The sequence below is a fragment of the Sordaria macrospora genome, chromosome 4 (genome assembly GCF_033870435.1).
Source record: "Sordaria macrospora chromosome 4, complete sequence".
Lineage (NCBI taxonomy): Eukaryota > Fungi > Ascomycota > Sordariomycetes > Sordariales > Sordariaceae > Sordaria > Sordaria macrospora.
Window position 1 is genome coordinate 852,743 of NC_089374.1, and position 13,397 is coordinate 866,139.

At 53.5% G+C, this 13,397-nt stretch overlaps 4 protein-coding genes across 4 annotated transcripts; 3 read left to right on the forward strand and 1 right to left on the reverse strand.

The window, feature by feature from the left end:
• Nucleotides 1-1,621: 1,621 nt before the first annotated feature.
• SMAC4_06663 (uncharacterized protein) lies at nucleotides 1,622-2,014 on the forward strand (the record flags this gene model as incomplete). The annotated part of the gene is made up of 1 exon (XM_003347780.1): nucleotides 1,622-2,014. The coding sequence occupies one exon, from the start codon at nucleotides 1,622-1,624 to the stop codon at nucleotides 2,012-2,014; it is 393 nt and encodes a 130-aa protein (XP_003347828.1).
• A 939-nt stretch (nucleotides 2,015-2,953) lies between these two features.
• SMAC4_06664 (uncharacterized protein) lies at nucleotides 2,954-5,746 on the forward strand. The gene has a single exon (XM_003347781.2). The coding sequence runs from the start codon at nucleotides 3,316-3,318 to the stop codon at nucleotides 5,560-5,562; it is 2,247 nt and encodes a 748-aa protein (XP_003347829.1). The 5' UTR covers nucleotides 2,954-3,315; the 3' UTR covers nucleotides 5,563-5,746.
• Nucleotides 5,747-6,312: 566 nt separating this feature from the next.
• On the forward strand, nucleotides 6,313-6,810 carry SMAC4_06665 (uncharacterized protein; the record flags this gene model as incomplete). Its single annotated transcript, XM_066090491.1, has 1 exon — nucleotides 6,313-6,810. One exon carries the CDS (start codon nucleotides 6,313-6,315, stop codon nucleotides 6,808-6,810), a length of 498 nt encoding a protein of 165 aa, XP_065946738.1.
• A 956-nt stretch (nucleotides 6,811-7,766) lies between these two features.
• SMAC4_06666 (uncharacterized protein) lies at nucleotides 7,767-12,974 on the reverse strand. The gene is made up of 3 exons (XM_066090492.1): nucleotides 10,723-12,974; nucleotides 10,353-10,662; nucleotides 7,767-10,296 (listed from the first exon to the last, which is right to left on the reverse strand). Exons 1-3 carry the CDS (start codon nucleotides 11,080-11,082, stop codon nucleotides 7,859-7,861), a joined length of 3,108 nt encoding a protein of 1,035 aa, XP_065946739.1. The 5' UTR covers nucleotides 11,083-12,974; the 3' UTR covers nucleotides 7,767-7,858.
• Between the last annotated feature and the right edge of the window lie 423 nt (nucleotides 12,975-13,397).

A 13,397-nucleotide genomic window follows, 5' to 3' on the forward strand; every position in this document is an offset into this window, starting at 1 on the left:
ATGGAAACGTGGGAGGAAAAAACGGGCTTTTCAGGTACTTGGGATATCACCTTTTCCTTTCTTCTTCTTCTTCGTCGATATCCTCATAGAGAACATATCTTTTTGTAACATTCCACCATGTACTATATCTATCAACATACCCTTATGCGATATATCCTTTCGAGTCGTTCACTCGTCGATCACAACAGTCTTCGTTCGCAACCACTTTGACCCCTAACCCTTGGCTGTGTTAGTGGTAACGCTTCTTGTAAGTGAGGGAGGGCATGCAAAAAGCACAGCACGGGTGGGGACGGGATTCCGCAGTCCAACTTTGACAACCAAATATTCCATAACAAATAAACAATCGAGTCAAAGTCCAGCATAGTTTTCCCACTCAAAGGTTTCGATTTCATTAACAGTCCTGCAGATCCAAACATCTGTTAAAAAAATGAATCGTCAGTACAAAGACCAAGATTTCTCTACGCCTGCATTATGAGGTAGACCGAGCCATGAGCATATGCAAGGTACTTCGCATTGCAGGGGCCTTCCTGGGGAAGAAAGACCCTGCAGTGCCCTGCAGTGCCTGGACAGGTGCCTAACGCTGGACTCAAAGTGCCTTTTCGCGATTGAAACGTTTTGTTTTCCATCAACTCGAAATCCCAACCGTGTTAGTCAAGACTCTTCAAGATAATTGTGGCATCACTTGTACTCGTAATAGAAGCCTTCAAGTGCGTGCGGAACCTACTTAATACCCACCGTGGCTCATGACATCCAACCATCAACATTCCAATCCGCCTTCCAGATCACCCCGAATGACCCCCTTGTCTAAATCCTCCATGCCGTTATTCCCGCTATTCCCCCTTGGTCGTCGCTTGGGGCCGCGGCCTGGTCTTTGAGAAGGCCTCAGCCCCCCTGCCCCCTTCAAAAAGGTCACTTGATAGTAGGTCGAATGTCGGCCCAGTGAGTTACCAACGAGGAAGAACTAGAAGTTCTTAATGTTTGGTGTTTGGTTGAAAGATCTGGGTCCCCAACATGAACTAAGAGAGGCGCAGTTCTTCTTTTTCGTACCTGAATGCGCCCATGCGCTACCACTCACCATTGCAACACCACCAGACCGTAATGAATGCTTCGTGATCGTTCCTGGCGACGGGAAACGCGATGGAAAGGGGGTAAAATGCTACGATGGCTGCCCTGGGAGATAGATAAAAAGGTGTTGTGTGTCCGCCTTCCATCTGAATGGGTTGCAGTATCTGCTTGAGGTCAATATCGATCGGTTCGGTTCATACTTCTCTCAATTCCTACCGGACGTACCTTATGGATCGAGTATTCCGAGTCCAATAACACCCACCTGGCCTCGAACAAACAAGTCTGAAAACAAGCCACATCAACCTCAACTGGGCAGTCCATCATCATCAAGCAAAGCGACAACACCATTAACCAGACACTTAGCTACACACACAAGAACCGTCACCACCCACCACCATTACCACCATTGCCATCACCAAACACTCCAATCCCAGGGTGGTGACGCTCTCACACAAAACCACAAACCACAAACCAGAATCACAGCCACTCACCAAAACTGGCACCACTCCCCAGGGGCACCACGGCAGCGAGCAGCCTCAGCAGCTTCGGGGGGATCATGATCCTCCCCCGCCGCTGCACGAACCTTCACGGGTGCGGGCACATCCCCCCGGAGAAGAAACCCATCGTCATCGTCGTGGGCATCATCGTTGGCTTCATAGTTGTAGCCGTCTTTCTCTTTAGCTGCTTTGGCGATCGCGGGAAGAAAGAAGGAACGAACACAACGACAAATGCGGGGGATCAACAACCGTCATCGGGAACGGCAGGTCTGGAGACAACCGGCGGCGGCGGTGACGGGTTTAACGATGCTCAGAGTCAGGGACCGCCGCCGCCTATGTACGAGGAGACGCCGCCGCCGCCTACTTATCAGAGGGATGGTGATGGTGATTATGCTGGGGCGCTGCAGCCGCCGCGGATGAGGACGGGGGAGATGGCGCCGAGGTATGCGTGATAAGGATCATCATGCGGGGGTTATGATGCTGTTGTGTGCTTTCTTTTTTGGGAGGGGGTTATATCCCGGTCTGGCGTTAATGGGACATCGGAAACAATTAGACGGGATGCGTTATTTATTTTGGAGGGTTTGGTGGTAGGTAGAGATGATGGTGATGATGGTGATGATGGTGATGATGGACTATGAGACAAGATGGACGACGGGATGGTGAGATGTCAGCGGGTCGGGTCGGGTGGGGTCGAGGGGGCATGGTGATGGAGCTGTGACCCATAGTGCACCCGCGATGTAATGGCTAGTATAAATAGATACCCTAACGAGATACCCATTGATACCATTGACACCTCTATCGATCCAAACATCCCGTCCCGGCGTCTTGTTTTTTCGTTGCGGCCTCCATGTCTTGAAGCCATCACGGCTGTGGGGATTGTCCTGGCGGGTCCTGCCTGCAATACCGCGGGGATAGTGGACATATTCTAGCGCAGGTACGCCTGGACTCAGTGGAGAGTTTGCAGGCCGACCTACCTATATCCCCGACTCCGCTGCCCGACTTGTCAATAGATCTCCCACCCCGTCTCCAACCTAACTCATCTTACATCCCGTCACTCCAGTCGAAAACATTTCCCGGCATCCAATGAATCCATCCATCAATACGAAGGTTGAAACTTGCCAAAATACCCAAGCCACAATGTCAAACGCGACACCTCAAGGGAGACTGTCCAGCGTCGGATTGGTCACCCGTCTCTGATGTTCCTACATCAAGCACAGGCCGTGTGCTCACCGTGATGCTGTTTTTTGGGACCCTCCAGACGACGGCCAGGTTCTTCTCGAAGGCAAACTACAACACGGGAACGTCCAAATGGATCTAACCTCTTTTGGGACATCTGCCTGCTGCAGCCTACGCTAGAAGACGAAATGGTACCTCCAAAACTCAAATTTGTCCGAAGCCACAACCCAAGTCGGTCCCGTCCATCTTGGAAAATTCTCACCGTTCTGGTGTTTGGGCGACGGACTGACTCTCTGTTTCCCCTTTCCCAATACTTCACTGTACGGTAGCTGACATTCTTCGGTCTTTTGTTCAACCCATCATCTTCTCGGTTCGCCACTCTGCGCCACTTCTTCTTGGGTCGCGTCCTCTCGTTAATAGTCCGTTTGTTCTTTGTTGCTGTCTTGTGTTCAAGCTCTGTGATAATCGCACCATCTGCACCAACGGCAGAATTCACGATAGCGATACAATATGAACTGATTCAACGACGTTCTTTCACCCATAATTCTTACACACACGCGCCGGACTCGCCAATGTCATGGCGCCTTACGCTCTTTTTCGCAAATTGTGGCCAGCCGCGCTGTGTCTTGTTGAGGTCGCCAGTGCCGCCGATGGCTATGTCCACCTCCCCTTCTCTCGCCCCCAGCTGAAGGACCTTGACTTGGGAAACAACGGTTCGAGGACGCTATCCGACTATGTTGTCCCGTACCTCGTCCAAGCCCAGGTCGGCACTCCTCCCCAGGACTTCTCGCTCCTCATATCGCCAACCTCGACCGACACCTGGGTTGTTGACGCCACCACCGAATATTGCGACCCTCAGTACTATCAGCACTATTATAACGAAGATGTTGAAAGCGACAATGTTCACAAGTGTGTATGGGGAAGCTTCAACCAGTCCGAGTCATCCACGTACCGAAATGCGAACTCACGATACGACGAGTTCGACGCCGTCACCTTCTCTGGCTATGCAAGGGGCACCAACTTTACCGACAAACTCGTCGTCGGCGACCTCACCTTCGACAACTACCCCATGGGCTTAGTCGACCAATCCAACTCGTGGATGGGCGTGTTGGGACTGGGGCACAACTACTCCGACACTCTCACCAGGTCCTCCTACTCCAGCGACGGCACCCAGGGCTACTACCCCACCATTCTCGACCGCATGGTCTCCTCCGGCCAGATTTCCTCCCCCGCCTACAGCATCTGGCTCGACAGCAGCGAGGGAGCATCTGGCAGTCTTCTCTTCGGTGCCATCGACAAGTCCCGCTATACAACCGACCTTCTCCGCGTCAGCGCCACTAACCCGTACGCCTTATCCGGCAAGTTCTCCGTCTCCGTCCACTCCATCAACACCTTCCGCGTCGGCGGTCCTGACGGAGGCAGGCAGGGCTCTCTGATCTCCAACGACCTCCCCATCGACGTCACCATAGGCATGGGCGAGCTCATCTCCTTCTTGCCCAGCGACCTCGTCAGCAACATCGCCTCGGTTGTGGGAGCAACGCACGACACCACCGTGGGCCTGTACACCATCCCCTGCTCCGCCGGCATCAGCACCTCAGCGCGCCTCACCTTCCGGCTCGGCGGCGAGGGCGGCCCACTCCTCCTAGCGGAGACGCCGGACTTGATCATCAAGCCGGGTGTCTTCAACGGCCAGGTCTCGGCGGACAAGGCGACCGAGTTGAACTCCAGGATTCTTGATCTGCCAGACGACACTTGCGTCTTCGGCATCCAAACGTGGGACGACGCCGACACGCTCGACACCTACGGTTCCTACTCCACCTCCACCGGTGGCACCACCTCCTACTATAACCTAGGTAACTCCCTCCTCCGCCGCTCCTACTTGGTCTTCGACCTCGCCCGCCAGGAATTCGCTGTGGCTCCGGCAGCCTGGGTCACTGACTCTCCTGCCTCCCCTGCCTCCTCTTCTGCCAAATCCATCGACTCGTCAGACGACAACATCATACCATTTTCCGAATACGGCGCCGCCATCCCCGAGTCCCAGTACTTTTGCTCAGACTACGAGTACTACTGTCCCGACGATTCCATCAACCGCGGCGGCGGCGGTGGCGGGTTAACGCACGGCGACGACGCGTCGCCCACAGACGAGGATTATTACTTTTACGGGATGAGGAGCAGCTGGAAGCCGATCAGCATTGCTTTGGGCGTCATTTTTGGCACGCTGGTTTTGGTCGGGTTGGTGGTTGCGGGTGTGCTGTGGAAGAGGGTGTTGCGGAAAGATAGGCGGACGATGGGGCTGAATATTTCTAGGGATGAGGAGAAGAGGTTGATGGATAATGGAGGGGAGGGGGCAGGGGGTGGTGGTGGTGGTGGTGGTGGTGATGCTGCGCAACCGATGATGATGAGTCCTGCTGCTGGTGATGGTGCTGCTGCTGCGGGTGGTGCTCATGGGGCCACAGTTGGTGGTGCTGCTAGCTCGGGCGGACCTGGTCTTTTGCCCATGATCCAAGAGGGAAGGGAGGATGATGCTGATCCATACCTATACCTGCCTGCCAGGGAGAATGAGGTCTCTCAGGTTTCTGAGGTTCCCCCGGTGAATGAACATGCGAATCGCGAACAGAGGTTATCGGCGCCGGATAATTTAATGGATGCTCCTAGATCTCCAAGCCCGCTTTCGGAGGATGGTGGTATGGCTGGCGCAAGGGCTGAAGCTGCTTCGCCTATGTCGGAGAGACTCGGCACTCCTCCCGCGAATGAGTCATCCAGGGGAAAGGGAAAAGAAAAAGGAAAGGCGGTTGCCACTGAAAATATTGGGCAGGCGCAGTAAGTCTTTGATTCCCACGGAGGAATCATGTTAATGGGATAGGATATCAAGAGTGATGATTAAAGTTAATGCGCGGCCTATGTTTTTTGGATAATTGCCTAGGTAGAAAGAAAAGTAATGAAGATGCCCTGATGGTTTTGCGCTATGATGCGGTGGTACTTTCCATGTGCATCAATCCATGGCGTGTGCCCTGGGCAACCTGGGAAATCGTTGTTGTTGTTGTTGTTGGGTCCAGTTGCGTATGTAATGATCGCCTTCCAGGGGAGTTCCCGTCGTATTTACACATCCATCGCTCAGGCTATCAAAACACCAATCACCATATTCCCGTACGGTAGTTCTCAATCGCATGCAGACACTTCAACTTGCACGTCCAACTCAATCCAATATCTGGGCCTGGAACATTCGTCTCGCTAGTGCAGTGTACTATACATACAGGTGAAGTAGATCCACCTGGACCCTTCTTGCATCACTTCCATGCTTGGCCCAAAAGGACCAAAACGGGTTAAAAAAACACGTTTTCCTGCGGAGAATGACGTGCGTAGGGTCTCCGGTCGGTCCACGGTTATTGTCGATCTCCATCTCCATTTCATTGTTGGGTAGGGTGTGTTGGGAGTTGGGCTCGTTGGCATTTGCATTTGGAGGTTCCATGTCTTGGGAGTTTTCTGTGTAGTGTAGTGTAGGACAAAAGCCAGCCTCTGACGTCATTGGGGATATCGTCACTTTGGTTTGGTTGTGTATGGTAGTGGATTCCTTATGGGATGGGACACAGCTTGCGCGCAAGGAACTATGGTAGGCCGGGCGCAAAAAGAACGGGACAGGATACGAAGCGGAATATCGTCATTGCCATGTTGTGCGCTCGTAGAAATAAGAGTATTTAATATTCGGGAATCCCCTCGTGGGGTTGCACACTTCTGTCTTGATTTGTCTTGTCTTGTCTTCTTGTCCTGCACACACTTACCATACTTTCCCATCGACATTTGCACTGACGCTCCAGTTGCAATCAACACCACAACCACAACCACAACCACCACCATCAAACCCACCAATAACCCAACAAACCACCTCACAATACCAATTAACGAAGATGGCAGTAACAACAGCAATAACCTCCCTCCTAACCTCCATCACGGAACTCATCCAATCCCTCATCTCGGGCATCTACAACATCTTCCACACCATCTTCTCTGCGTTTTTCGGCCTCTTTTTCGGCCTCTTCAACTTTCTCGGGGACTTGTTCAAAGGGGTCGCTAATACCTTGGGCGGGGTGGGGAGTTTTGTTGCTAGTACGTTTTTTTGTCTTTTTTTTTTTTCCTTCCCCTTTGTTTTCCCTCCCCTTCCCGCCCCCTTTCCCCCTACCACTTTTTTTTTTTCTTTTTTTTCTTTCCTCGCTACGCTCGACTGTTGAACCTTGAAGAAGAGTGTGCATGAATGATTGCTAACAAACACACCAAAAAACAAACAGGCAATTTCCTCATCATCGCTCTTATTTCTGCCGCTGGTTTCGCCTACGTTCGCTACACTACTACCAGCCAGAGCGGCGCGACTCGGGGCCAAAAGGCGGCGAGTGTGGGGAGGAAGAAGGTCAATTAAGGGAAGAAAGTTTGAGCCTAGTTTGCCGACTGTTGTTGAGGTTTGATATGCGCGGTCGGGGATCTTTGTTTCATTACGGAGGATACTTCGTGATGAGAGCGAGGTCTTTCAGCTGAAGTGCGTGTGAGGGATGGAGGTTGGGATGGAAGAATAGAATACCCCGGATATGTTTTGTTTGGAATGGTTTACGAATGGTTATTTGAAATGGAAGGAGTTGCGAGTTTGGTCTGCATGTAATCTTTGGGAGAATGATACCACACCGACGCCTTTTCTTACTTACCATCTTGTCCGAGTTTCACCAAGTTCACATGCATGTATGATCGTAATCGAAAGATGATTGATATGGGCAAACTGATTAAGTGGACTTGAGCTCACTAATAACTGCCATGCTAACCAAAACACGAGGTATTACCAACATCCGTCCCGATCCATCCCATCATCCATCCAAAATTATGCCAGAAACGCCATCCATCCATCCATCCATCCATACCAGTACCGTGGGTCCGTGTTGTGAGTTTGTGTCGGTGTTTCCTCCATGTGAATGCTGTTTGAAACGACAGGATGGAGATCATATCCAAGAACCCGTCCACGTGCATAAAAGATAAACCCCCCCCCCCCCCCCCCCAAAAAAAAAGAACCTAAAAAAGCAACCGCAATCGCTCTCCTCTAATGCACGCGCGCGCACCCAAAATGCAATCTATGATGCCCATTACAAGGGCTCCTTCTGACTCTCCACCGCGCTCTCATACTCCTCCTCACCCTTACCCTTCTGCACAATAACCGAGTACCTCCTTTGCTTGTGCTTGCCCGTTTTCCTCTCCTCCTCACTATCGCCCTCATACGCATCCTCGCCTTCACCCTCCTTCCTAATGATTCGCGCACCACCAGCGTTGGCCTGAGCGTTGTCGAGATCGACACCACCCTTCTCACCCATACCGCCTTCCTCAAGTTCACCGCCCTCCATGACGATGCGCAACTCGAGGTCCTCGTCCTTGGAGTACACCCGCAGCCCAACGACGCAGATGGCGTTCCACGGATCCGGATCGTTCTCGTCATCCGTCTCCTCCTTGTACTTGCTGACCATAACGGTGCCGGGAGGAGGAGGAGCGCTCATGCGCGGCTTGCGCGTCATGTCGTCGGAGCTGTAGAGCTCTTCCCAGTCTTCGATGGGGGAGGCGCTTGATTCGCCGTCCGAAGTGACGTACATGTTGGGTGACTTCTTCTTGGGCGGACTGCTCTTGGCGGCGGGCTTTTCCTCCGACTTCTTCTCCTCTTCCTTCTTTTCCTCAGCAGCAGGAGGCCCACCAGACACCTTGGAGTCGGCGGCAGGCTTAGAGTCGGTAACAGGGGGGATGGGGACCTTCTCCTTGTCCTTCTCGTCCGCCACATCGGCTACGGAGGCGTCGGTCTTGGGAGTGTAGGAAGGACCACTGGAGGCTTCGGAGCTGCCCGACGAAGGGACCTCGCCTTCATGGTCGACCTTCTTCTCAGCCTCAACGGTCATTCCGCTGGCAACTTGGCTTTCCGTCTTCTCAACTGCTGGTGTGGGGTCAGGTGTGGGAAGGTCGACGACCAAGCCGCCGGAAGCTTGGCTCTCGGTCTTCTCAACCGCAGGTGTCTCGGAAGGCGTGGCAAGAGGTGTACATTTAGGACTTTCAACCTCGGCATCCTTGCCTTGTTGCTTCTCGGTGTCCGAGCCCGACTGGACCTTCTTGGGTTGCTCCTCGGGCTTGGTGTCCTCGACCTTCTTCTCCTCTGGCTTCTCCTCTTGCTTGGGTTCTTCGGTCTGAACACCAGCATCCTTTGGCTTGAGCTCTTCCTCCGGACGCTTCTTTTCCTCGCGCGCGGCTTGCCTGACCTCAAGCTTCTGGTTGTTCTTACGACCCTGCTTCTTGGTGATCTGGCGGTTGAGGTGACGCTTCTCCCAAAGCCGGTGACGCTCCTTCTGACGAGCATCGCTAGCCTTCTTCTGGTCTGCCTTCTTCCGAAGGGCCTTCACAGCTTCCAAATGGGCGGCAGCCTTGCTGTGGGCAAGATCATAAGCGTATCCGACTTGGACGAGCTTCTCATTCTCGACCCGCTTCTTGCACTCCCGCTTGACCACATCCTCGATGCTGGGCTGGCTGGTGTTGCGCTCACCGATGACGCTGATGAAGACGCTGTAGTTGCCAGGTAACATGGAGGGCAGCTCAATGGAAACTGACCTATCCATCAAGTAGTTGCCATGGCTGCGGACAATGTAGTCTTCGGCGTTGGGTCTGAGCTGTTCGTGAATACGGAAGTGGAGGCGGAAGGAGTATTGACCGTGGAGACCCTTGAAATACCGGTTGTCGAGCTGACTGAGGACCAATACCAAGGGCGACTCGCGAGTCAGCTTGATGTGGAACTTCTCGTTGTACTGAGGCTTCCATGGCACCTCGACACCGATCCATCTTTGGCAGCAGCGCCAATCAGGGTCGCGGAACAGACGAGTGCGGTCGAAGTGCTGGTACTTACGCAACAGGTCTTCGTAGGAAATCCAGAAGACGCTGTCGCTACCGAACTGGTGACCGAGCTCCTCCTGGACATCGGTGGTCCACTCCTTGGAACCGTCTGACCAGGCGCCCTCCCAGATTCCCTTCTTGGTCTTACCCCAGGGATTTCGAAGCTTGACGAGTCGTGTGCCGTCTTTCAACGTCCTTGATTCCATGACGACGTAGGCATGCCCTTCGGAAATGCCTTCACGCTCGCCATAGCCGCCGTCAAGCAAGCCTGTGCTGCAACCGAACAGGAACTCTTCATTGACCCTGCTGAGTTCATTTTCCCAGAACCCGTCAAGGTCGAGTATGTCGGAAGCCAGCAGCTCGGTTGTGACACCGCCGGAGAGATCTTCCAAACCCTCGCCAATCCATCCTCCCGATAGGGAAGCATAGTCGCCGTGAGCTTTGGCATATGCCTTCTCAATCAGAGGCACCCAGGTCTCATTCTGGTCCTTGCATTGGGCAAAGAACAGGGCCTTGGAGCCGGTCTGATAGGTTTGACGATACACCCTTTCGACATCTTCCCGATCGATTTGTTGTAGCAAATTACGCTGCATGCTTGGCGAATCCCAGCAAGGTGACTTGAGGTACAACTTGTCATCAATGATGGAGTAGATCCACTCGCCATCTGCAGATTTGTTAGCTCAACTCGCTTCGGTGGCAGACATGGGGGCGGAAGCATACCTCTGTAAAAGACAAAACCGTAGATACCGATCCGGGTGTCGTACTCAACACATATCCGCTGGATACCGTTCTTGACGTTGGCGAGGCCAGACAAGCTAGCCATCAACCAGCAGTCTCCCAAGCTTCCCTGCTTGACATCCGAGCCAAGGATCTTGGCCATGAACGTAGGCTTCTCGTAGATCTCATGGACACGCTTTACCGCTTTGGGCACGGTAGCACTGGGGTTCTGCATTGTAGACGCGCTCAAGTCGAACTTGGTTCGGCCCAAGCTGTTCAGGCAGTGGCCCTTCTCCATCTTAAGATCCCAGTCCTGTAGGAAACCGCATGTCAGTCACGGTTCGAGGGGAAATATCCAACCAGAGTTACTCACCAAGTCCCAGCCGGGATCCCGGTACCGCGTGTTCACCCTCTTGCATTCTTGTATAATCTTTCTGACTTTTCTCCTGCATTCTTCGGCAGCTCGCTCGTACCCCTCACTGAGCAGTTCATTAGACCGATCGGAGATGGTGGGCGGCAAGACTGGGTCGAATGGCAAGATTGCCAACGCCTTGTTGAATCTCTTGTTGCTGAATCGCTTCCATATACGATTTATGGACTGCTGCGGAGGCAGCTTAAGCTTCTTCTTTTTCTTGTTGGCATCGTTGGAGTTGGCGGGCGCCGGGATCTTTCCCTTGTTCCGACGATAGCTGTATTCGTCGTCCGACTCGGAGGACGACGAGTAGCCGTGCATGATGGGTAACTGAAGTCTGGCTGGAATTCGATCGAATGGGGGGTATCGTATTCGGATGGAGGCGGTTCAGATGAGGAGAAACGAGGGTAAAAGGAGGAAAAGCCGTCAGGGCGTGTCGGTGTGGCAGAAGGTTATATGGTTGGACCGAAACACGGTCAACGACGAAACGAAGGTCTGACAAATGTTGGGTCAGCGAGTAAGTTGCAGCTTGGAAGACCGGCACAGTAAGGGTTCCTCGTCCCAACAAAGAAACAGGAAATGAGACAAGGGGGACTTATAAACCCCAAGGTGAGCCCCGAGGTGTGGAAGGGGTCCACGAGGGTCCGGCGAGCGGCAGGCGACCGAGACGCGACCAGCAGGGGGGATGTGTCAACGGACCACGAGCCCCCGGTATGTTGGGGTCCTGGGGGTCCGAGGGTCCAAAGAGCGGATCAGAGCGGATAGGCGGTGGCGGATGATAGGTAAGGGTGGGCGTTCTAGAAGCGATCGACTGACTCTTGTCGATCACTTTGGCTGCGATAAGGAGTCCCAGAGGGGGCCAGCTGGAGTGCCGGCGGGATACCTCGCCCTGACAATGAGAAACACACAGACAACAAAGACTGTCCACGTACCTCTCGCTCGCGTGCTAAGGCTTACTATCAGCCATACACCGGAGCTCCGTGCCCCTAGTTGGAAACACAAAGAGTCCAGACGGCCGGAGTCTAGGAAGAAGAGTCTTGGGAGGTTGAGCAACCGAGACGACGATGGAATCTGGCCCTCCATGTAATATTATATCCAGTTCTCCCCATTCTCGCGGTACCGCAACTGGCAGGAGATATAAAGAGGCTGACCACGTCGCGTCGTCGAACGGGACGGGAACTTTCTGACCAGACTATGGTAGTCGTTGGGCCATCGCCATACAACTCTGACAACCCAGCACTGCATGACAGCTCTCGCAGGCAGAAGCCATCAACGCAAGTACCACAGAGGCGGCATTCGGAGGTATCGAAGATGACGGGCTGCCGAGCGGGCAGGTGGTGGAGGTGATGGTGGTGGTTAATCCTCTTTTTTGGTGTTTGGGCCTTTGGTGACTGGCCATGATTGGCTGCGAAGATCGGAGCGCATTGGAGGGCCCTGGACGGTGTGAAGGCGCACGGCATCCTCTTGTGGTCTGGTTAGACTGGTGTACTTGCTGGTTTCAAGGGCTGACAGAGCTGGATCAAAGTCGAGGCCTCGCGATATTGGGCAAACCGCGCCATGTTGAGATTGCATACTGGAAGCAGTATCACCTATCAACCTGTCCATTGCCGAGTCAACAGACGACGAGAGAGGCGCCTAGCCGGCCGGCGAGCATGTTGACTGGCTGGTGTCGTCGTCGTCCTCGTCGCCGGCCATGAATTGCTGTGCTTCATGCTGTGCCTTTCCATTTCCCCCGTAAGGTGTAGCGTACGAGATGCTGCTCGCGTATCGTGAGGATGGATGGCGGATCCCTGGTCTGCCTGGATGGTGATGGCAAAGGGCGATGAATTCGGTGTGGTTGGCGAAAGACGGTGCGAGCGGTGGGACAAGGGAACGACGAGATGGAAAATCGGGGAAAGTGGAGGTGTCGGCGTAGCACTGACGGGACGAGCGGGGAGAGTCCCAGAGCCTCCAATGGCCCCGCCGTTTCAGTGGGGTTTTAATGGAGGCCAGTAGGTACTGGGGATATCAAGAGACCCGCACTGAACATCACCCAACGTGTAGACCTCTTGACATCACCACCACTTGTACACTAGTGTACGGACCACTTCATGTAAGGATCCGAAGACGTTGTTGACACTGCAGTAGTTCAAAGGGCACCAGCATATGAGAGGGGAAATAGACAGAGGACTGCTTTTGAGTTTTTGAATTGTTTGCATTACACAAAAGCTTCTTCTTTCCCGGTTCCAAGAACAACGCTGGAGTTGGGGAGAGATAGTATGGTGGAGAGGGGTACAGCGCCTTATGTTACTTGTTATTATGCTAACATTGTCCGCAGCAAAAATGGCCGATTATTGATACTGCCAAAACAGGGGCACCGGAGGAAGAACCGGCAGCGACTTTAGTGTAGAGCAGATTTACGGGTGACAGGGAAACTTCAACTTGCCTCGAGCTCGCCTTTTCTGGATTTGAACTGCGGTTTTGTTCACATCCGAGGCATCGAATGTTCTATCCATGCGTAACCCCAAAGCCAATCGAATCTAGTGTACACATGATAGTGATTGGTTGCCTTACCTAGGCACTCGACCGTCGTCGCCGTCCCGGAACTTGCGGAACTTCCATTACTTCGGTGACGGGCTGGGCGCCGGCGGAGACTG